Source organism: Coptis chinensis, chromosome 1, assembly GCF_015680905.1.
Source record: "Coptis chinensis isolate HL-2020 chromosome 1, ASM1568090v1, whole genome shotgun sequence".
Taxonomy (NCBI): Eukaryota; Viridiplantae; Streptophyta; class Magnoliopsida; order Ranunculales; family Ranunculaceae; genus Coptis; species Coptis chinensis.
In genome coordinates this window covers 40,918,164-40,941,247 of record NC_141456.1, presented here as the reverse complement: position 1 = coordinate 40,941,247, position 23,084 = coordinate 40,918,164, and the positions used below count along the sequence as shown (strand labels likewise).

The following is a 23,084-nucleotide window of genomic DNA, read 5'->3' as shown; positions in this document are numbered from 1 at the left end:
TCAAATCAAGCAGATCTGGAATCTTAATCAATTAGTAAACAGACAAAATTCCTTCCACTCTTGTTGTTCAAATACAAAACACATTGACCCCATTCCCCATTTTAGCATCCACACCAAGCAGAGTTATTACTTATTAGAGTGACGTTTTAGTCGTTTCTGGTTTGGAATTTTATCTTATTATTATTATTACTATGATAGGATTATTATTATTACTAGTCCTTTGTGCACGGTCGATGACCGTGATAGTACCCATGTATGATACATATTTTTTTTATTATTTAATTTCAACAAAGAAAGGGACCTGTATGTGAGATCCGCATGCATAAGAGAACAAATAAATAAATAAATAAAACAATGTGGAACTCATACTTGGGACTCATATGTGGGATTTTGTATAAAAAAAACAATAACTAAATAAAAAATATAACATGAAATTTCGAGTTTTAAAGTATACATTAAAAAAAAAAAATCGTTGCGTTAAAAAAATATAATCTTCAAATTTTAGAACATATCGATATTTATGTCGGAATTTCACTGCCCTAAGTATAAAAGAGTTCTTCCGTTAATTTATTTGTACTGGATATAAATGTAAATATGTTAAATTTGTAGGGTAAATTTATTTGTACTGTATATCTCTATTAGTAAAGTACATCATAATTAACCTGGTCTTTTAAATTAGACCAGCCTTTTTACTACCACCAAATACCCCTAATGAAATATAAATAAAATTTATTCAATGTCTTTAAAAAGGACTATTTCGTCATTTACATTTTTATTTCTATTTATACCCTTCTATTATTACAACACACTCACAAAGGAGTTTTATGTAAATTCAAATTTTAGTGAGGTTTAAGTACAAAACCAAATCCATACCTATATTGCTATATTGAAATGAAATATAAAGTCTTACCATTAATACCCACTTAAATGCCATTAATACCGGGTCTTAAAAACAATCCAGAAAATTTTGTTCTTTCAACTTCCCCTCCTTTCTTCATGAACTCATTCAAAGTATCTCTGTAATGTAACTAGATGTGGAAATTGGGCACAACTCTTTAAGCAACCTAACCAACTCTTCTTCCAACGTTTGGTTTTTCAGATCTTGAGAAAGACTCATTTGTATGTACAAAGATGACACAGTAAGTTACCATTTTTTTTCCCACTCCTCATTTCTAATTTAAACACTCTTCTCTCAAATTCCCACCACGAATCACTCTCCTCAAAACTTCATTTCACATCAACACACCAACTCATTACTCACTCTCCACGACACATTTTAAAGGACTTGATTCTGACCCCAAAGAAACATTCTTTTCATGGAACCAAGCACCCGATGAAACGATCAATAATGGAAATGTAGCTGTTTTTAAGGAAAAGAGGGAGTGTATTGGCGGTGGTGATGTTGGGTTGGTTAGGAGCCGATCAAAAAGTCATATGAAGTCATTTGTATACAAAGATCGATTTTTTGTTTATGCTTCCAATTCCTATTAGATCGAAAACGTAACTAAATAACGACTTTTGTCAAATTTTTTGGAAAAAGAGGAGTGTATTGGCGGTGGTGATGCCGTTATGCGTCTTTGTTTCTAAGCGTGGTCTACATCCGACATGGGAGGAAGGAACCCATCAAAACTATATAGGAGCTGAACCAGTAATTGGAGTCGTTGCCACTTTGTACCACCCCCAGGTTTGGTTCCATTATTGTTTTTTCGGACTTTTTGTCTTTGAATTATATAATGAAATATTTTTCAAGTTTTATATTTGATTTGGCCATTCACTTCTTATTTCTTACTTGTAAATTATTTTTTCTAGCCATGGAATATGATTGTTGTTGTCTGCGTTCTTGATTTTTGCCCCATACATGCAAAGTCAATTGCTAATCTATAATGATTATGCTCGCTAAGCAAGAGGTGTTTTGGTCCTAGCCTCTAGACATTAGGCCATTTCCAGCACCCGAAGTTCAATTACCTTCGTAGCATTATGGTGCAAGCAAAAATCATGTTAATATGCCCTATCCAACTCCTCCAGAAACAATTAGTTGAAGTCTTAAAGTATACTTTTTGAATTCTTATGAAAAAGATAACAAAGGCATCTAATTGAGTTAATCCCCTTCTTCACTATCCATGCAACATTTAGCTATTGAAGGGGTTTCGGTTAGGTTCAATTGAGTTATTTGGTGTTGATTGGTTTTGAGTTAAAAATCTATCGAATCGGTTTGTGTTTAGGTGGGTTTTGAATTAGAAGTGAATCGGTTTGTGTTCACGAACAAGTTAATTGCGTTGATATTAATAGAAGGTACAAAATAATTTTCCTATTATTGTTCTTTGGTTTTTCATATTCTTATTCGTTCTATTTGATTCGTGGTGTAGGAACTATTTACCGGTTTTGCAGACACAACCGCCTCCACTTCGGAGTGGGGGTTTAGCAGAGCTCCTGCACAACCCTGGTGTAATGAAAAAAGTCATGGTCGAATTGGATGAAATAGTTGATCCCAATAAGAAGATCGAAGAATGTGATGTGGAAAACCTACACTTTCTGCAAGCAGTAGTGAAGGAAACCAACGAGGCTTTCACTGTCCTGTCTCTCCATCGTTTCAAGGATCTTGCTCTTTCGTTCGGTGAAAAAACCCAACTTAACTCAAAGCCAACAACGATTCTCCCTTCTCTGAAATTTAATTGATGTTTGCATAAGGTACGTTTTTTTTTCCTCATCTTCTTTCTATGTTTGACTATGTTTATGGGCAAGTAAAATAAGAAGACAAAGATCGATATGTATTTTGGATGCCTATCTGCTATATATGTCGGGAAAATCTATATAGATATTGATAATCAAATTTGATGAGCATGGAGTTGCTGTACTTATTGTTTGTTTCCATGAGAAAATCATAAGGATGTTGAGATCTTACGCCAAATGAGTTTTATTATACCAAGCTTAGAAAGTTAGAGTTTGTGATATTTTTTATGTTACTTTTGAACTTTCTTCAGATATATCTCGATCTACTGTGGTAGCAGTTGGTATTCGAGTTCATGACGATTTTCTCCCCCGGAATTATGATAGTTTACCCAACAACTTATTGTACCATAGTGGAAAAGCTTGACAACCTATGTCGTAGGAAATGTTTGAGAGAGATTTTGCTCATCGTGGTGGCACTCCCTATAGAAGGATTCAACCAATGTTGTTATATATATGTTCCGATATCAGTTTTCAGTTCTCTACGCGGTTGGTATTTGGTTTTATTCACCTTTTGACACTTCAATTATTTATGTTTGTTACATTCGATTATGGTCCCAAGTATGTCTCATAGTTTAATTTTTGAATTTTGGTAATACATAATTCTCACTTTGGAAATCACGTTTTTTTGTGATTAACTTTCTAACCTTTATCATTGTTTGTGTAAGAGAGAAGAAGAGAAATGTTATAAACCAAGAACTCTTTTTGCTTCTATCACTTTTAGGAATTGTCGTGAATTGTAATATAGTTTATGATAATATTGTTTAAACTAATAATTCCATTTTCATGGTTTTGTTTTTGTTTTTGCTTTTGGCTTTGTTCCTTTTAAGGTGTGGATAGAAGAGATGAAACCGGCTCTTATGTAAATTATAAGAACTGCAAAACAGTGAACCAATAGTGTTGAGGGCTAAATCTTACACTTATCTCAGTAGCGAAACAGCTCTGTAGCTAAACCTGTATTCCCCAAACGCTGTCATCTTTGAAACCATGTCAAGGAGGAAGACCATGCCAGAGAGCCCAAGGAGGAGAACGTGACAAGTCTTGGACCTGTTGTACGAGATGGGGAGTATGTTTTCGGTGTGGTCCATATTTTTGCATCGTTAAATGACACCTTCATTCATGTCATTGATTTTTTAGGAAGGTCAAAGCTGATAGAGACTAATCTTTGCCATATATACTGCTATGCTTGCTGCACAGGTTATTGCAACACGGTGCAAGGATCTTGGTATTACAGTTTTTCATATCAAGCTTCGTGCCACTTAAGGGAACAAGACAAAGGCCCCTGGTCCAGGTGCTCAGTTTGCACTGCGAGCCCTTGCTAGGTCTGTGTTGAAAATATTGGTTGCATTACCAGTATGCATAGAAAGGGTACTAGAATGGGTAGGAAGCTGTGAGTCCTTCCCATGCACGATGGTGGATCTTTGCTTAGTTGGAACTTCATTTTTATGTTTCGGTGAACTTGGTTTTTGGTATCTTAAGTTTTGACCATTGTCTGTAGACGTCAGATTATTTAAACCTCTATATAGGAACAAGGGTAACAACATATTTTCTATCTACTGTGTGTGTCTGTGATTTGAAGTTCTGTTAATTACTATCAATGGTGTTTATTCTCATTTGACATAATTTGGTGTCTTTTCTAATCATATTTCGCATGACAATTGTGCACTAATGGTTTCTCAAAAAACACTGTTGAGGTCAACATTTTCCTTTACGGATCTAACTTATTGGTCATTCTAAATTGCTTTACAAACATCCAGTGGAATGTCGAGAACTCAATTTGTTAGAAAATTTCATTGTTGGACTGCTTGATCGAACCTTTACATAATGCCTCCTTTCTTAACTTTGAGAAACAACATCCCAGATTGACAGCCCTGTGGACTAAGAGTCTAAAGACTATAAGAAAGAACAACCACTGTACGAACCTTTATATCAGGCTATTTCACTAAGTTTTCACGCGCTTTGCACGTGCATATTTTCTAGTAAATGTAATATGTGAATATCGCATGTAATTTAGGTTTAAAACTTTTGAAATTTCAGATATGAGATATGAGATGCAATAGTTATTTTAAATTAAGATGAGATATGAGATGTGAAATATATTAGTTAATTCTAAATTACAATTGTACTTTTATTTTAATTTAAAATTTCAAATCTAATGTGTACTTGATAGTGTAATATCAAGAACTGGATGGGGGCAAAAACGGACAACGAAATGTCCGTGGAGTCGAAAAGCTATGTTGGTCGGATGATTTTACCCTCCCATTATATAAATTGTTACAATTTGTTGCTAAAATAACATAAAATAACATTCGTAATAATAGATAGACCTTAGGGGTAAAATAGGAAATTATTACTGTAGATTGGCCTTCTCTCTTTACAGTAGTATGATTTTATAAATGGGAATTTTATTGATAGAGAGATTTTACAAATAATTAAGACATGCGTGGGCAGCACTGCAGTGCAACAAGTTATTCCGCAAGTTCTTTCTGATTATTATTATTATTATTATTATTATTATTAACCAAGTGGAAATTTTATTAAATTAATAACGAGTTTTACAAATAATTAAGACAATACGTGCAACAAACTGGCCCCTAGTCTTTTTCGAATGACAAATTCTATATTCCTAAATACAAACTCATTAGAACCAACTGTCATTACTATACGTTACTGTCCATAACTTTCTGCAATATCTTAAGTAAATCTTTGATTGACAAACTTATTTTTAATGAGATCAATAACTCTTTGATATTGACGTGGTTCGAGCCCAAGACCTACCTTTGGTATTATCACCTAAACGTTTTACCGACTTTGATAGTCGACATAAAAGTTGGAAAACGACCTTATTTTAACCAACCCATTGCATTATTTTTCGTCAGTATCCATCCAAAGTAACAAACTGGTGTTCCTTGCTAAAAAAGAACTGATATTCTTTCTACCTGGACCTACCTAATTAACAAGCTCAGGCCACTATGCTAATTTTTTGGGCCTACTTACCCAGCAAAATGTCTGGCTGGACCCAAAGCCACGCCCGACGTCTAAACCAATTTTTTTCACATTATTGCATTCATATTACCTGCCCGTTATATATATTCCACTTATACGAACTCTAAAAAAACTCCACTATGAAAAATAATGAATTAGAATCTGATTTTTTGTGGAGATATTTTTTCTACAATATAGATCATCCTTAGAAAAAATCAACACATTTGAAGATGCCTAAGCGTATCAAAATTTGCTTACAAAGTTATAAAATTATCCAACAATCCAAAATTTTCAAATTTCAAAACAACTTTTGATAATGTTAAACATTTTTGTTTGGGCTGATTTTTTATAGGAAAATTCTCCATTAAGAAAACTATCCTTCACGAAAAATCAACCCTCAATTCATTTTATAAATCTACTTTATGTGGTCTATGTGGTGGAGTACTGGAGTTCATTTGAAATTCATATAAAGTGGAGTTCATATTAATATTAATGCATGGTAGTTTGATTAATATTGATTCTCTAAAAATAAACTTATGCTCCACGGACTCATTTTACTCTGTAACATTGTAAAATATTAGTTGATATTTATAAAGTATGTATATAATGTACAATTAGTCTATTCGTGATGAGATATCGTTTCGAGTTTAAAACTTTGCATCATCCAATACTAAATTGTATTATCCTACGACCGTTTTACTCATTGCGAATTGGTATTCCTTTAGGATGCTCTAAAATTACAAAATTTGCCTAGTGTTATATTCCTAATCTTTGTTGATAACTATTGACATAGTGATTCAACTTGTCCCTTTTTTCTTTTTCTCAATTTGGTGTATTCTTTTGTTTTGTTTTTTTTTTTTATTTGGTGACATCTATTATAAATTAAAGTCCGTTAAAAATTCCTTTGATCTATTGCTAATAATAATATAATAATAATAATTTTAATTAAAAGGCAAATCTAAAATTAAAACGGCAACCTTAATTTAGTGTGACAACATTCTTGACTCACACCTTAAATTGCAATCTTGCACCTTTAATTGTAGTAGTTGCTCTTCAATTTGAGTGTTTCTTCTTCAATTTCACTACTTCTTCTTAAATTTGTTCAACCACATTAGGGTAAAAAACAACTATTTAACTTCTATCTATATCTTAATATTAAAGCTCACACAAGTGTATTTTTTGAGCTCTATTAAAATTCAACGTCATCTCTTATTAAAACATAAATTTCTCTCCTATTTGAAAAGCGAAAATCCTTTTTTACAATGGAAATTTCTCTCCTATTATAATGGGAATTATTTTCCTATTAAAACAAATTCTAGCACTTCTAATTAAAACGGGAATCCTTCTCCTATTAAAATAGAATCTCTCTCTCAATTGAAAAAAAGGGTTTTTAAAACTTAATTAAAAATAATTTGTTATAAAATTAAAACGAGTTAGCGACTAAAACAATGGTCCCATTTTTCTAAAAAAAATCTAAATGTTTTCAAAAGTGCCGATGCATATGTACGAGCCTACAAGTGATAAAATTAAATATAATCGGTTGGTAGGGAGTGGGCAAATTCATTATCTCAATTAAGTCATGTTGAAAATCCCGCTGTAATTCAGCTATGAGAAATTGAGAATCACCAAGTCATTAAACTAATATTACTCCACGTATCAAAAAATTTAACAGCATTAAATTGAGATAGACAGAATCACCAAATTGAAAAAAAAAAAAAGGTACAGTTCAAATTAAATAAGAATTAAAGTGTAGAGTCACCAAATTTAAAAAAAAAAAAAAAAGGTGAATCATTATATGTCAATAGTTAGTTCCTTCGTTGACGCTCCCCAGTGTGGAACCGTATGTTTTATAGAAGTAAGTCTGGATCAATGATTTTTATATTGAAATAAAATGAATGACGAATGTGTAGGAATGAATAATTGATGTGGAGTAACTTAGTAAGAATAAGAAGTGAGAGTAGGAAATATGTATATTTTGTAGTTCGGTAGTACTAACTTGAACTTCAAGTCTAGAATACAATGACTGCATAAGCCCTGTCTATTCATTGGAATGTCACTATTAAAGTTTAAAATGAAAACAAAGGCGAAGTAAACATTCTTTCATTATACAAAATATCTAAAGAGAAAACAAAAATCGAACAAACAGAAAAAAAAAAAAAAAGTGAGGCAACAGTGCTTGATTTCCCATTACATTAAGTCAACAAAAGCTTCAGTACGTTAAGTTTAAATTACTTTGAGATTAAGGGGGGGAAAAAAACTAAGAGATGCAAGGCTTTGGGATGTCCGTTGTTGAGTCTTTCATTTGAGATTTTAATTTGAAAGTAAATTGTTTATTAGAGTGTTTATTTCAGCATATATTTTTTGTTCTTCTCTTAGTTTTGACTTTTGAGTTTGAGACTTTGAGTGGTGGTTGAGAATGGACGAGAGGTATGTATCACTAAAGGAACTCGGGTCTGGAAACTTTGGGGTGGCATGGCTTGTGAGAGATAAGAAGACTGGGGAGCTTTTTGCTGTCAAATACATTGAAAGAGGGGCGAAGGTAGTCTGCACTTTCTGTTCACTATTTGAACTCATTTAGGTTCACATGAATCGAGTTTTGTTCATTCATCATTTACCGATCGAGATGGCTTACCTGTGTAACTCTGAGTATTTTTTTCTCACCATTTGATATTGTTGTTGAAATTTTGAGTTGTATAATAATGTTAATATCCTTACTAGCTTCTTGCCTCCAGATCGATGAAAAAGTTCAGAGGGAAATCTTCAACCACAGGTCTTTAAGGCATCCAAACATCGTTCGGTTCAAGGAGGTAATAAGGTTCAATTTATTTAATATTACACTCACATGATTACTGTGATACAACTTCTGAATGATACTACAACAATTTTTTTGTATCTGTGCATGGTGAGGCTGATATTTTGTTTATATGTTTTCCTTCAAACTGCTGCCTTCCAACCTTCATTAAGTAAGTTTCACTATCCACGTACAAGAGTGACTATCATGAGAGATTGATTGCGGTATGCCTCAATATGTTTACATACACCTCTGTATCAATTCATATAAGCATTATTATGTAATGCTGCAAATGTATCACGTAATTAAGGTCTACACTTTATTTGAAATTTTGAATGCTGCTACATTGTTCTGCTTCCCCCAACTAAAGATTTCACTATTACCTGATACGGGCAAATAATTTATAACAGTACATATAACATAGTACTAAATATTCATGTGTCTGTGTCTTCTCAAGTTTATTGGTTTCTAATGCTGGACTGTTCTCCTTGTTTTACATTTATCATACCTTCCATCTCTAAATTGTCCACATTCACTTTCCAGAAAAAAAATACTCAAGTCAAAGAATGTCAACAAGGCTGTCGAAATAAACTTCAAATGCCACTTGACGTTCCTCCCATTTTTAAATCCTCCGTTATACTTATTGTAATAGAGTCAACAATGTATGTGTTGGAGTTATCCCTCACATGAGGAGAGAAACCGGTTTGAGGGCAAACAAACTTCGACATCCAAAGTCGAGGGCGCCAGCCTCGAGAAGAAGCGGCGCCAGCGCTCGAGCTCCATAACATAGAGGCGACCCCTACCTTTTGCCGCCAGCGCTGTATCAGTCTTGGACGACTTCGCCACGCCCGAAAAGTCATTTTCGTGGGCCCTTGCTACGATTACCGAATTTGGTTTTGGAGATAAAACCAAAATCAAGGTTTTTGGAAAAACCTAACACGATAGAACCAAACAAGTCGAATTATTGGAATCGGACTAAAACAAAGAGAGAACCTTCTGAGAGATCAAACCTCCAAAAGAGATAAAGTGATCTAGTAAAAATGAAAAAAGGAGAGATTGTAATCTTCCTTCCTTTTATTAAAAGCGGCTCTTGTGGAAGTAGGCATCATTGGCGAACCACGGGTAAAATTTTTGTGTTGTGGTTTGTTGTTTTCTTTGCTTTTTACATTATTATCCATTGTTAATAGTTGTTTAGCGAGTTGGGCATGTTAGTATAGGTAGTTTGTGATATTTGAGATTTATCCGGAGTTGAAGTGTGTTCAAATACAAGTTATCCGTGTAGTGGGGAACCGATTGGTATTGGTGTAATCCCAAAAAATTGGTATCGAGCCTTGGTTAGAATAGCTTGTTATCCGAATCTTGGTCGAAAAGGTGTTTGAAAAAATTCACGAGAGAAGATTTGAGGTTAAATAACTTGTAGAGATGGACCATTCCGTGAACACTTCATATGATGAGTTTGAATAGGAAGAACTACACCATCTCTGAAAATAAGATGGAAGACTTGCTATCCAAGGACTTGGCACTTCCCATTGAGAATGAGGGAGTAAAACCGAAAAAGGCGATGAGGCCGAAAGATGGAAAAAGCTTGACGAAAAGCTATTGGGTATTATTCGACAATGGATAGGCGGCGGTGTCTTTCACCATGTGGCCCCGAGAGACTAACCTTTCGTCATGGAAGAAACTTCGAAGACCTTTATGAGGAGGAAGTCGGTGGAAACAAAGTGCTAGTCGTTAAAAGTTTGCGGAACCGCGAAGTACCAGAAGGTTCTTCAATGTCCGAAAGCATCTTAATGAAGTACATAATATCATCAATCGGATCATTTGATGAAGATCAATTTGGGAGAAGGCTTTGTTTCTATTAGGCTCTCTACGAAAGTTGGGAGACATTAGCGGTTTCTACATGGAGCGACCAAGGATGGAATTGTTACCATGGAGATGGCTACCACGTCTTTGTTGAATGAGGAGACTAGAAGGGAGTGCAAGAAGCTTATATCTTCTAACTTCGGAGGTCCTTTTCCGAGAAACGGGGAGAGGTTTTTTTTTTTCTCGTTCTAAGGTGATGATAAATAAATCTAGGGGTGAAGCTAGAACTCCTAAAGCGAGAGAGGCAATGTTACTATTGTGCCACCAAATAATTATATGAGTCACGAACACGAAGAAAGGATGAGAAGAATAACTTTGTACATGAAGACATGGTGCGAGGAGACGGAAACCTGGTGAGATACTACCGCACTAGTCGATGACCTAGTTGGGAATTGTGTCGATGTGGTGTGTGTCTTTGTCGAAAATTTTCTTTCGGAATCTGAGTGGGTGATAGATCTGGGGGTGCATCCTATCCGTCACACCCGCCGGGGGGATTCTTCACTACCTACGGTTGTGGTGAATATGGTGAAGTGAGGATGGGTAACGATGGATCTCGAAGATTATAGGCATTGGAGATGTTCATGTAGAAACCAATGTCGGCTACACCTTGACACTTTTTGATGTAAGACATGTCCACGACATCACGGTTAAGCTAATTTGGTTTCTCAAATTAGATGATGATGGCTTTGTAAACTTTTTTGGTAATTTGAAAATCCTTTCCATTGTAGCAACGGAGGAAAGAAAACTTGCTCTCTTTACAAAACCACAAGGGCTAGTTTGTTTATAAAGCGAAAAGGAATCTAATTGAAAAAATAAGAAGCTCATCCGATCTGGCACAAAGATTCTATCACGGGCATAAAAGGGATGGAAGTTCTTGCTAAGCAAAAGGCCATGCCGGACATTAAAGGTACACATTTAAATACATGTACTCATTGTTTGGTAGGAAAGCAACACGGTGTCTTTCTGGTTAAAGGACAATCGTTGAAATTAGTGCACACAGACTTATGTGGTCCTATGAGAGTGAAGTCCCACCGGGGAAATTTCTTCTTTTCATTGATGATCGTCAAAAAGATATGGGCCTATAGTCACGAAGACCAAAAGGATGAAGTACTTGGCGTGTTTGAGAAATTCCACGAAGGTGGAAAGAGAGATCCTTGTTGAAGTGTATTAATCGGATAATGGGGGTGAGTACATTGGGCCATTTGAAGAGTATTGCCGTCATGGATTCGTCATGAGCGGGCCGTTCCCAAGACACCAATGAGAATGGAATAGCGAGAGAGAATGAACCGTACCATTGTAGAGAGGATAAGATGCATGCTATCTCACATCTAAGCTACCTAAAATTCTTTAGAAGCAATCGCGTCTGAGTGCATGTGATCAACTTTGTCACCCGAAAAAAAGCCTCGAATAGTGATTATCCGAGAGAGAGTATGGTCGGCGAGATGTTGATTATGGATACTTGAGGGTATTTGGGTGCGGGGCATTTGTGCATATTAGAAGGATGAGAGATTCAAGCTTGATGACAAAGCCAAAAAAAAACATTTTCGGGTTATGGAGATGAAAAGTTTGGTTACAAACTCTATGATCCGATTAACAAGAAGGTAATCCAAAAAGAGATGTTGTGTTCTGGAAGACCAAACCATAGCGGACTTTGAGGAGGGTGAAAAGCTACAAGCTTTCACCAATGATCTTGTTGATTGAAACCGAAGTTCCCTAAATTGGAACGTCGAGAAGCATTGAGAATCTGAGAGAACCATGAGTTTGAAGCTCGTGATGAGAATCTATTGCTCATGATGGGATAGAACCTATTGGTATAGAAGATGCAGATGAGATGCATGAACCACCACCGAGCAATAGTTATGTATCCTCCCCGAGGCACCGCCGGATGGGGCAAGGAGGTTTTAGGAGAATAAGCTTCAACCGGTATCCACCACATCACGTCGTCTTTTATCGGATGGTGGAGAACCTATATGTACTATCAAGAGGCACTTGAAGGTTTACAAAAAAAGTGGTTGAAGGCCATGCATGACGAGATGGATTCTTTGCATAAGAATCACAATTATGAAGTTAGTTGAAAACCCAGGGGAGAAAAGTTCTCAAGAATAAGTGGATATACAAAGTCAAGCATGAGAGAACAATCTTGCATGGCACAAAGGCTTCGCCTTGTTGTGAAGGGATTCGGTCAAAGGAAAGGGATTGACTTTGATGAGATTTTCTCTCTGTAGTGAAGATGACTTCTATCCGGGTGGTATTGGGTATGGCCGCTAAAGTATGAACCTAGAGGTTGAAGCGGTAGATGTTAAAGGCGGCTTTTCTTCATGGAGACCTTGAAGAAGATGTCTACATGGACCCGGCCGAGGGTTTGAGGTCAAAGGCAAGGAGCACCTAGTATCTGGTGATAAAAAGCTTGTATGGGTTGAAGCAAGCACCGAGGCGATTAGTACATAAAGTTTGACTCCTTTATGGTGAAGCGAGGATCTTTAAGTCAGCTTCCGATCATTGTTTGTTTGTTGAGAGATTTCCGGATGGAATTTCATTGTCTTTTGAGTTTGTATGTGGATGATATGTTGATAGTTGGCCCAAACATCAACAAGATATCAAAGAAGAAAGACTTGAGTAAGTCCTTTGAGATGAAGGATTTGGGTCAAAACAAAGCGGAAACTTTGGGATCACGGATCACTTTCACCGAAAAAGAGTGGAAAGTTGTGGCTTTCTCGAAAGCTACATTGAAAGGTGTTGAAGAGATTGACATGGATCAATGAACCGGTCGGTTAATCCGGCTTGGTGGCCGGTTCCGCGTGACCAAAGAGATGTGTCCTAAGGGGTGAGCATGAGTAGAGTCGGATGGAAAAAGATTCCTTATGCATCCGCGATGGGCGTTTGATGTATGCCATGGTGTGTACTAGACCATTTTCGCCGTTGGGGTGGTAAGCGATTCTGTCAAATCGGGGTAAAGAGCATTGGGAAGGTGTTAAGTGGATATTGAGATATCTCCTGTGCAACTTCAAATCATGTTTGTGCTTTGGTGGAAGTAAGCCATTTGAAGGCTATTGTTGTTGAACATGGCGGTGATGTTGATTTCGATGAAGTCCATATCCTTATCTTACTTTTGCGGGGAGGCGGTTTCTTGGCAATCTAAGTTGCAAAAGTGTGTTGCCCTCTCCCCACTGAAGGAAATATATTGCAACCACGAGTGTTGCAAAGAGTTGCTATGGATGAAGAGGTTCTTAACGAACTAGGGCTTCGCGAAATAGTTTGTAGTTACATGTGCCGGTCGGGCGCCATCCACTTGAAAGAATCCGAGTTTTCATTCTAGATCCAAGCACATACACGTCGCGTTATCATTGGATTAGAAAGTACTTTCGATACAAGCATTTGTGTATCGAAAGATCCATACTGACAAGAATTTTGTTCGGATATGATGACCAAAGTCTTCTGAAAGGTAAGTTTGATGTTTGTTGTCTTATTTTCCTTCAATTTGGCAATTGTATGGAGGTAGCCCCTTCATTAGATTGTGAGTTATCCCTCACATGAGGAGAAACCGAGTTTGGCGGGCGAAGCGGGCAAACTCGACATCCGTACAAGAGTGACTATCATGAGATAATTGATTGCGGTATGAGCTCGAATATGTTTACATACACCTCTGTATCAATTGTCATTTCGGCGCATTATTATGTAATGCTGCAAATGTATTTACGTAATTAAGCCGCTACACTTTATTTGAATTTGGTTTTGGAGATAAAAACCAAAATCAAGGTTTTGGAAAACCTAACACGATAGAACCAAACAAGTCGGGAAGGATTGGAATCCGGACTAAAACAAAGAGAACCTTTTATAACAGGAGATACAACCACAGAAAAATAGATAAAGTGATCTAGTAAAGTTTAGACCGGTTTGTAATCTTCTTCCCTTTTATTAAGAATGGCTCTTGTTTTAGGCATCATTATCATAACCTTAAATCTTTGTGTTGTGGTTTGTTGTTTTCTTTCCTTTACAAATTATCAAGTTGTTAATAGTTGTTTAACAAGTTGGGCATGTTAATATAGGTAGTTTGTGATATTTGAGATTTATCGTTCCTGAAGTTTTCATACAAGTTATCGTTAGTGGGGAACCGATTGGTATTGGTGTAATCCCAACAATGTATGAAGGAATCATTTGTTTGTTAAATGCATACCCTAGCTATCAGATATACATGTACCACTTGCAAAATTTATTGATACGACAAGATTTGTCGAGTTTTATAAAGATGATATTTTGACAATGATAAAAAAAAAAGGTTATGTAGGAGTATTGAGAGGTTAGTTTGCACCTACCTCTGTAGTTTATGTAAATCGTTTTTTTAATTAACTATCATAGCTTCCCTATGTACTTGTAAAATATTGTAATGACAAATCAAGATTGTTTACCCCTGCCGGGTGGTGGCTGACAGACACCGTCCCCTTGTGTATATTAGATAATTCTAATTCAATTCCTCAAATGTATCTACATGAGTAAATCTTTCCTTGAGTAGAATGTTCTGGAGTGTAGGTCATACCCTAGGACCAGCTTGTGTTTTACCATTTGATTGGTAAATCTTGGCGTTGAACTTTTGTTATTAACACAGATTTATTTGGATTACATAATCGAATTTCTCAAAACAAGAGAAACATTAGAAAAAAGTTTCTGTTTAATTTGTAGGTCATGTTGACACCAATACATCTTGGTATTGTTATGGAGTATGCAGCTGGGGGTGAGCTTTTCGACGAGATGTGCACTGCCGGAAGATTTAGTGAAGATGAGGTTATAGGATGAATCTGTCATATCTCGGCTTAAATATGTAACCCTGCTGATTATTGCGCTATAGTAACTTTCTGGTTATTGTGCTATAGTAACTTTCTCTCTTCACAAAAATCTGCAACAGGCAAGATACTTCTTTCAGCAGCTAATATATGGAGTCAGCTATTGCCATTCTATGGTATACCATACTCCTTGACTTCGTTTTTTATAATTTTCTTATTCTCTTACTATCTTTAATTTGTTCTTACTGCAGGAAGTTTGTCACAGGGACCTGAAACTGGAAAATACACTGCTAGATGGGAATACGTCTCCACGCCTTAAAATATGCGATTTTGGTTATTCAAAGGTGGGTATATTCTAAACCTTGTAGTTGATACCATGTGAGACAACTGTTTCCCTTCCGCACCCTACCAACCCTTTTAATATAGTAGTTGTTTCTTTCTTAATAACAGTCTGGTATTTTGCACTCAAAACCCAACTCAACAGTTGGAACACCTGGATACATAGCTCCAGAGGTCCTGTCACCCAAGGAATACGATGGCAAGGTCTGTATTTTTCTCTCATTAGTAACAAGTTAATTAAATGATGTGTGCCATTTTGATTCTCATCCTGCTCTTTGTGAAAGGCTGAATTTATTTATCCAATTTTTTGACACTTGGATTAGAAAAACGCCAAAAGACGCATAAATTGGTTTTCTCACAGTAAGATCACAGCGTTCAATTCATAGATGTCTTACCGTGGGCCAGTTGTAACCTACTAGTGTCAAGTTATCTGTTTAGAATAAGGAAATTCAATTCAATTCAGTTGTATATTTACTTGATTGAATTCTAAAGAGATTATAATTGTTTTTATAGAAGTTACAAAAAATAGAAACAAAATAATCGGTGGCTTGAGAAACACGGGGCGCGGGTCGCGCTCTGTTTGTGCTGGAGACAAGTGCGGATCGCGCTATAGCTACTGGACATCCCGAAGGCCTGAGGTGCGGGTCGTGCTCTATACAAGCTTTATCTGAACGCAGGTCGCGCTTTATACATGAAAATCAATATACAGCTTTCTACACTCCCCCTCAAGTTGGTGCATAGATGTCAATCATACCCAACTTGTCAACTGAGCTGTCAAACACCTTGTGGGATACACCTTTAGTAAGAACATCAATTAATTGCTCCTCTGAGGTTACGAACGGAAAACGAATAACCTTAATGTCAAGATTTTCTTTAATAAAATGACGATCAACCTCCACATACTTTGTTCGATCATGCTGAACTGGGTTATATGCAATTTGAATGGCGGCTTGATTATGACAATGTAAATCCATAGGCTTTTGAAGCTTGAATCCCAATTCCATCAAGACAGTACGGATTCATAACAATTCACATACTCCTTGTGCCAGACCTCGAAATTCAGCTTCTGCACTCGATCTGGCAACAACTTTCTGCTTCTTACTACGCCAAGTTACAAGATTTCCACCGACAAAAGTGAAATATCCTGATGTAGAACGTCTATCAGTTTTATCACTAGCCCAATCTGCATCTGTGTATCCGACAATATCCAATACATCAGACTTTTCAAATAGTAAACCTTTGTCAGGTGCCTTCTTCAAATACTTCAAGATACGAGAGACTGCATCCATATGTTCTACACTAGGACAATGCATAAACTGACTAACCACACTCACATCATAAACAATATCAGGTCTAGTATGAGAGAGATAAATTAACCTTCCTACAAGACGCTGATACCTTCTTTTATCAGTAAGAACTTGATCAGGATGAATGACGAGTCCATGATTCATCTCAATGGGTGTCTCCATTGGTTTGCAATCCAACATTCCTGTTTCAGCAAACAAATCTAGGACATACTTCCTCTGTGAGAGTGAAATCCCCTATTTAGACCTTGCAACTTCAATACCCAGAAAATACTTGAGTTGTCTTAGATCCTTCATTTCAAATTCTTTTCGACAAATACTTCGCAATTCATTTATTTCCTTCGGATCATCCCCCCTCGAACGATCATGTCATCAACATACACAATTAGAGCTATAATCTTACCATCCTTGTGTTTGATAAACAAGGTATGGTAAGAATTGCTCTGTTTGTACCCAAAAACTCTCATTGACTGTGTAGTCTTCCAAACCAAGCTCTTGGAGACTGTTTCAGGCCATACAAAGCCTTCTTCAGTTTACACACCTTCCCAACATCTTTGGGATGGTTCTTCACACCTGGAGGCATATCCATGTATACTTCTTCCTCCAAATTCCCATTTAGGAATGCATTCTTAACATCAAACTGGTGCAAGGGCCAATCTTTATTTGCTGCAAGCGAAATTAAAATTCGGACCGTATTGATTTTCACCATAGGTGCGAAAGTCTCCTCATAATCAATTTCATAACGCTGTGTGTATCCCTTGACAACCAATCTCGCCTTATATCTATTAATAGTTCCATCTGCATTAAGCTTCACAGTAAACCCAACGACATCCAACAGTCTTCATTCCAATAGGCATATCAACTACCTCCCATGTTACATTCTTTTGAAGGGCTTCCAATTCTTCATTCATTGCTTTCTTCCATTTTGGATATTTCAAAACATCCTGCACGTTACTAGGAATAAATACAGTAGATAATTGATTTATGACAAGTGCATGTGACTCAGAAAGGCTATGGTTAGACATAGAGTTAGCTATAGAATATTTGGCATTGGCTTTGATGTCTGCTTCATATTGTTTCTTAGGAACTCCCTTACTAGTTCTTTGTGATTGTCTAGTTTCAAGACTTTCTAACCTAACAGATTTATTAACGGTTATAGAAGGTACCTAAGGCGGATCATTCTGATCGAGATCTTCAGTTATTGATGTAGAGGGGGAAATGTCTTGTACTACAGTTTCAGATACATTCGGATCATGTGCTTCTGTCTCTACTGCTACATGATCAATTTCTACTTTAGGAACTTCAAATCATTCCTCCAAGTGTTCCAATTCCCCAAAGACATCAGGATTCCCTTCACCGGCACTCTCCCCCTGAAGGGAATTCTGGGAAACTCCCCTTGAGTAATACGGGTCGGATTCATGGAATGAGACATCAAGAGATATATGCATCTTGTCAGTAATTGGATCATAACACCTATACCCTTTCTGAAACTCAGCATAACCCACAAAAATACACTTCTTTGCACGAGGATCAAGTTTACTTCATTCTGGTTGTGGGATATGGACATAAGCTGTACATCCAAACACCCGAGGCTCCAAGTTAGGCATGGATGAGATGGACAAAAGTGTATGGAGTTTCTGATAAAGATTCTGGAACTCAATTACCCGTGAGGGAGTACGGTTTATAACATAGGCTACTGATTTCACTGCTTCACCCCAAAAAAATCGAGGTACATTCATGCCAAACAAGGAAGCACGAATAACTTCCAACAACTGCCTATTCTTCCTTTTGGCTAAACCATTTTGTTAAGGGGTACCAGAATTGGAGGTTTGATGACGAATTCCAATTGACCGGCAAAAATCAGACATGAGGCCATTCACAAATTCGCCACCATTATCAGACTGAAAAACCCTAATAGATTGTTGATACTATGTCGCCACCATTTTGTAAAAACCAGTAAACATCTCATAAACATCACTTTTGTTTTTCAGTAATGACACCTAAGTCATGCGAGTGCAATAATCAATAAAAGTCACATAATAGCGAACTCCAGAAAATGAAGAAACTTTGGCAGGACCCCAAACATCAGAGTGAATTTTCATAAAAGGAACAGGACATCTATTAATACTTGGTGAATATGAAATACGGTGGCTCTTAGCCAGTTCACAAATGTCACACTGAAACTCAGAATCACTAACAATTAAAAATAACTGAGGTTGCAATCTCTTAAGATAACTAAACGAAAGATGACCTAACCCACGATGCCATAACTACACAACTTCTTTTGCATTCTCGACCCTATTAACCTGATTAGCTTGCCCCAGAGAATTCTTCTGTTTCTCTCCAGTTTATGTCAAATCCAGATAGTACGGTTTCCCCGCTAACACCACCGCCAACCAAGGACTTGTCGAGTCAGAATGTCCTGAAAAACACAGAAGGATGGATAGAACGTCACAGTACATGTAAGTGCTAGAATAATTTGACAAACAGACAATAGGTTATAAGCAAGGGATGGAACAATTAAGATAGATTCAAGAGTGAGGGTTTTAGATAACACAATAGAACCTTCTCCGCTAACCGGAGTTGGAGTGCCATCTGTAGTAGAAACAGCGGTTTGAGATGAAGCTCTAAGACTTTCCACAAGGTTAGGGTCATTTGCCATATGGTCAGATGCACCCGAATCAATTATCCAAGTACTATTCAAAATAACCTTACCATTCATACCTGATTGAGTTACATTAGCCGAAGCATGGTATGGATGTCCATGCACAACATTCGCAATGGCAGCCTTGCTTATATTCTTTCGTGGACTCTTTGCGAAGTCCCACCAATCAGGATAGACAATCACTTCATAACATCTCTCCTTGTTATGAACAGCCAAGACAGAGGATTCAATTGATACAGCGCGACCCATAGCCTGTTTCTCCGATTACACCTTACGAATGTAAGCATATCTTTGCTCCAAGGAAAATTTGGGGGTCCTTGCGAAGAATCTCTCCACGCACCTGATCATACTCTGAATCGAGTCCACACAAAAACATATGAACCCGCAATCTGGACATTGTTGACGTGTCCTGGACTACAGCTGCAACATTGTTATTCTGGGAGGTCACCATTTGATCAATTTCCTAAAACATGGCCACCAATTCGTTGTAATAGGAAGGAATGGGTCTCCCATTCTGTTTCGCTTCAAAGCACTTCGTATTCAATTAAAAAATTTGAGTTTCATCAGAGTCATCATAGAAGGTCTTCTCCACAGCCTCCCAAATGTCTTTTGCAGTAGGAAGATGAATATATCGATTCATAAGAGAAATCTCCATAGAATTAATAAGCCAACTTTTCACCTTTTCATTATCTGTTGCCCAACCTTCATATTCGGTCGAATTCATATCCGGTTCAACCTTTGCGCCAGTAAAAAAACCAATATTTCTCCATGCTCCAATACGCATCCGCATAAGAGGAGCCCATATGGTATAGTTGGACTCATCTAATGAAATAGATTTTGGGAACGCGGAGTTGTCTTGTGGGGTGTAGTGGTGATGAATGACATTTGAAGAATTGTTGTCAGATCCAGTCATTGCAGAAAAAAAAATTGAAAAATTTGGGTTTTAGGTTTAGGTTTTTGGAAAAAAATTGGGTTTGAGATTCAAGGATGGTTTGATTAATGATTGTAATACGCAGTGGATTTTAATGGTTTTGGCTCTGATACCATGTAGAACCAGAGGATTCAATTCAATTCAGTTGTATATTTACTTGATTGAATTCTAAAGAGATTACAATTGTTTTTATAGAGGTTACAAAAAAATAGAAACAAAACAATCGGTGGCTTGAGAAACACGGGGCGCGGGTCGCGCTCTGTTTGTGCTGGAGACGCGGGTCGCGCTCTAGCTACTGGACATCCCGAAGGCCTGAGGCGCGGGTTGTGCTCTATACAAGCTTTATCTGAGCACAGGTCGCACTCTATACATGAAAATCAATATACAGCTTTCTACAATCTGAACTTGTCTCCTGTCATCGTCGGACTATTAGTTGGTCTCCCAACACAGATAATCCTTTTTCTTCTCAAAATTATTGAGACAACCTTCTCTAGTATTGCTGGCAATCCCCTGAAATTTGGTCACCACAATTTCCTGAAAAACTTCAATGTGTTTTATCGCTAGTCTCACAATCTCCATTTGGGAGGGGATAATGTCAAGCCACCCTGAACTTGCTGGTATATGATCTACCTTTTCCTGCTTGCAGGATACTCATTATGACGCAGTAAACTTCTTCATATTCAGCTCAACTACCATGATATGCAAATGAATCTCAAAGAATTGCAGAATCAGTACCTATGACAGCTCTGTGGACTGACATGCCTGCATCCTTAATCCTAAAACATGCCATTCTCCATAAGACCATACTTCACGATAATCTCTCTTCTATCAACTCTTTCAACATATTCAATCATTAACAAAAGATTCAAACACTTAAGATTTTAGAATATCCTTGAAGCTTATCCCATCATATTTTTTTGTTGGTTACATTTACTGAGACTTACTTAGGAAACTGTTGGGACTTTATCATCTCTTCCATCCACACTAGTCGATCTCACTTGTCACAAGTCACCACTCAGTTAGTCTGCCACGTATGGAAGACATATACTTACGCATGTGGGTTGAATTGAGAAATTTCCTGATTGTAGTGACACGTTTAGGAACGTTAGGAAGATGATGAGAATTACTTACAACCCCATGAGTAAGTAAGGCTTTTGAGCCACATACATGTATGTCCCTGTGTATCTAGCGAAAGTATTGCAGATAACATATTCTTTTGTCTCCTAATAAACCACAATTATACCAGATTATGCTTCATGTCTACCTTTATGTTCCTTATACCCTTCAAGTTCAACAATCCATTTAGATGTTCAATAATATGAGTGCCTCATCTTGGGTGAGTAGTAGACTTGTTTCAGACCTCATCGGGCACGCCAACACACGCCGAACCAATGGAATTATCAACGCTGTTTCTTTGACTACCTACAGCTTTTTAAATTGCAGATAGCAGATGTTTGGTCGTGCGGTGTGGCTCTCTATGTGATGTTGATAGGAGCTTACCCATTTGAGGATCCCTCAGATCCTATAAATATCCGGAAGACTATAGGGGTGAGTTCACTTGAAAAATGCAATTGTCACTGTTTTTGCATAATTTACTTCACATTGTATTTGGCAAACACCGTTATATACATTGATTGCAGAGAATACTTGCTGTTCAGTACTCCATACCCGACTATGTCCATTTATCTTCAGATTGTAGGCTCCTCCTCTCTCAAATATTTGTTTCCAATCCATTGAAGGTAATTTTTCTTCCACTGAGTGTAAGGCTACTTATCTATATTCTTTAGCCTTGTTTAGGAAGTTTTCACCCTTTCTGTCTGTGTCTCTCTCTCCTTATTTTACAGAGAATCACTATCCAAGAGATAAAAGAGCATCCTTGGTTTTTACAGAACCTTCCCGAAGAACTTATTGAAGTTGAAAAAAATAATTATGAAAATCTAAACAGTTATGAACCAACCCAAAGCATTGAAGAAATAGCACGGATTGTACAAGAGGCACAGATACCTGCAGAAGGTTCAAAACATGGCAGGCAGTCCATGGAAGGCACTTAGACCACAACAACAAAGAAGGTAAAGTTTACAACTACAGTGACGTAGCTAATCTATCATGACTGCATCCTTAGAAGCGTTATATATGTATACGTGGATCTCCAACAAATCTGTCCTGTGTGGTGCAGTGAACAATATCCTATAAGCATCAAGTATATATATGTGCTTAAGTTTTTGGACTGAACTACTGGTTATAGAAAAACTGCTCATCAGCACTTTGTACTACTAATTCGAGAAAAGGATCAAATGAATAGAGGTTTGGTTGGTCTCTTGTTCACGGGAATTCTTTTGCGTTCTTAAGCAGGTAATTTTTTTTGCAGGCAAAATATGAATATTATATATAATAATAAGGTTACAATATGGGGATTAAGCACCACCTGGGCTTGATTAAGTTCTCACTTTGAATCCAAAAAAATATATTCCATGAAGGTGATAAAGCCTTCATTCTAATTTATAAACCATGTGTGTTTCCAGTAAAAGTAATTCATTTATATCGTTTCTAGCCCTGGGTGGAAGAGGAGTCCGATCAACATCTTTCGCCTTTGTCTTGAGTCCTTTCTTCTTCTGAATCTGTCCTAGTTAAGCAGGCAATTGCTGAACTAGTATATCGATCATGAAATTCCAAGAATACCTGTCTTATATGTAAGAAAAAG

General features: G+C 37.0%; 1 protein-coding gene and 1 long non-coding RNA gene across 8 annotated transcripts; both read left to right on the top strand.

Annotated features, from left to right (window-relative positions):
- The first annotated feature begins 2,309 nt into the window (after positions 1–2,309).
- On the top strand, positions 2,310–4,350 carry LOC147524027 (uncharacterized). 4 transcript variants are annotated; one of them, XR_015196846.1, is made up of 3 exons: positions 2,332–2,688; positions 2,982–3,216; positions 3,558–4,350. It is a non-coding gene; the product is annotated as an uncharacterized LOC147524027 (long non-coding RNA). The 4 variants fall into 4 exon arrangements; XR_015196847.1 differs by lacking the exon at positions 2,332–2,688 and having other exon boundaries at positions 2,700–3,216; positions 3,558–3,793; positions 3,925–4,350; XR_015196849.1 differs by lacking the exon at positions 2,982–3,216 and having other exon boundaries at positions 2,310–2,688.
- Positions 4,351–7,816: 3,466 nt separating this feature from the next.
- LOC147524026 (serine/threonine-protein kinase SAPK3-like) lies at positions 7,817–22,714 on the top strand. 4 transcript variants are annotated; one of them, XM_086601474.1, is made up of 10 exons: positions 7,819–8,251; positions 8,445–8,519; positions 15,044–15,145; positions 15,267–15,320; positions 15,396–15,488; positions 15,595–15,687; positions 21,827–21,931; positions 22,024–22,122; positions 22,228–22,452; positions 22,560–22,714. In XM_086601474.1, exons 1-9 carry the CDS (start codon positions 8,129–8,131, stop codon positions 22,432–22,434), a joined length of 951 nt encoding a protein of 316 aa, XP_086457600.1. In that variant the 5' UTR covers positions 7,819–8,128; the 3' UTR covers positions 22,435–22,452; positions 22,560–22,714. The 4 variants fall into 4 exon arrangements, with proteins under 4 accessions (XP_086457609.1, XP_086457615.1, XP_086457600.1 ...); XM_086601483.1 differs by having other exon boundaries at positions 7,817–8,251; positions 22,042–22,122; positions 22,228–22,714; XM_086601466.1 differs by having other exon boundaries at positions 7,820–8,251; positions 22,228–22,714.
- Positions 22,715–23,084: the final 370 nt, after the last annotated feature.

What these genes read in the sequence shown, in the direction of transcription:
- LOC147524026 (XM_086601474.1), top strand. Translation starts at nt 8,129, where the DNA reads ATGGACGAGAGGTATGTATCACTAAAGGAACTCGGGTCTGGAAACTTT. An exon ending in ACATCGTTCGGTTCAAGGAG is followed by an intron (nt 8,520 to 15,043) that starts GTAATAAGGTTC and finishes TTTAATTTGTAG; the next exon opens with GTCATGTTGACACCAATACA. An exon ending in GAAGATTTAGTGAAGATGAG is followed by an intron (nt 15,146 to 15,266) that starts GTTATAGGATGA and finishes AATCTGCAACAG; the next exon opens with GCAAGATACTTCTTTCAGCA.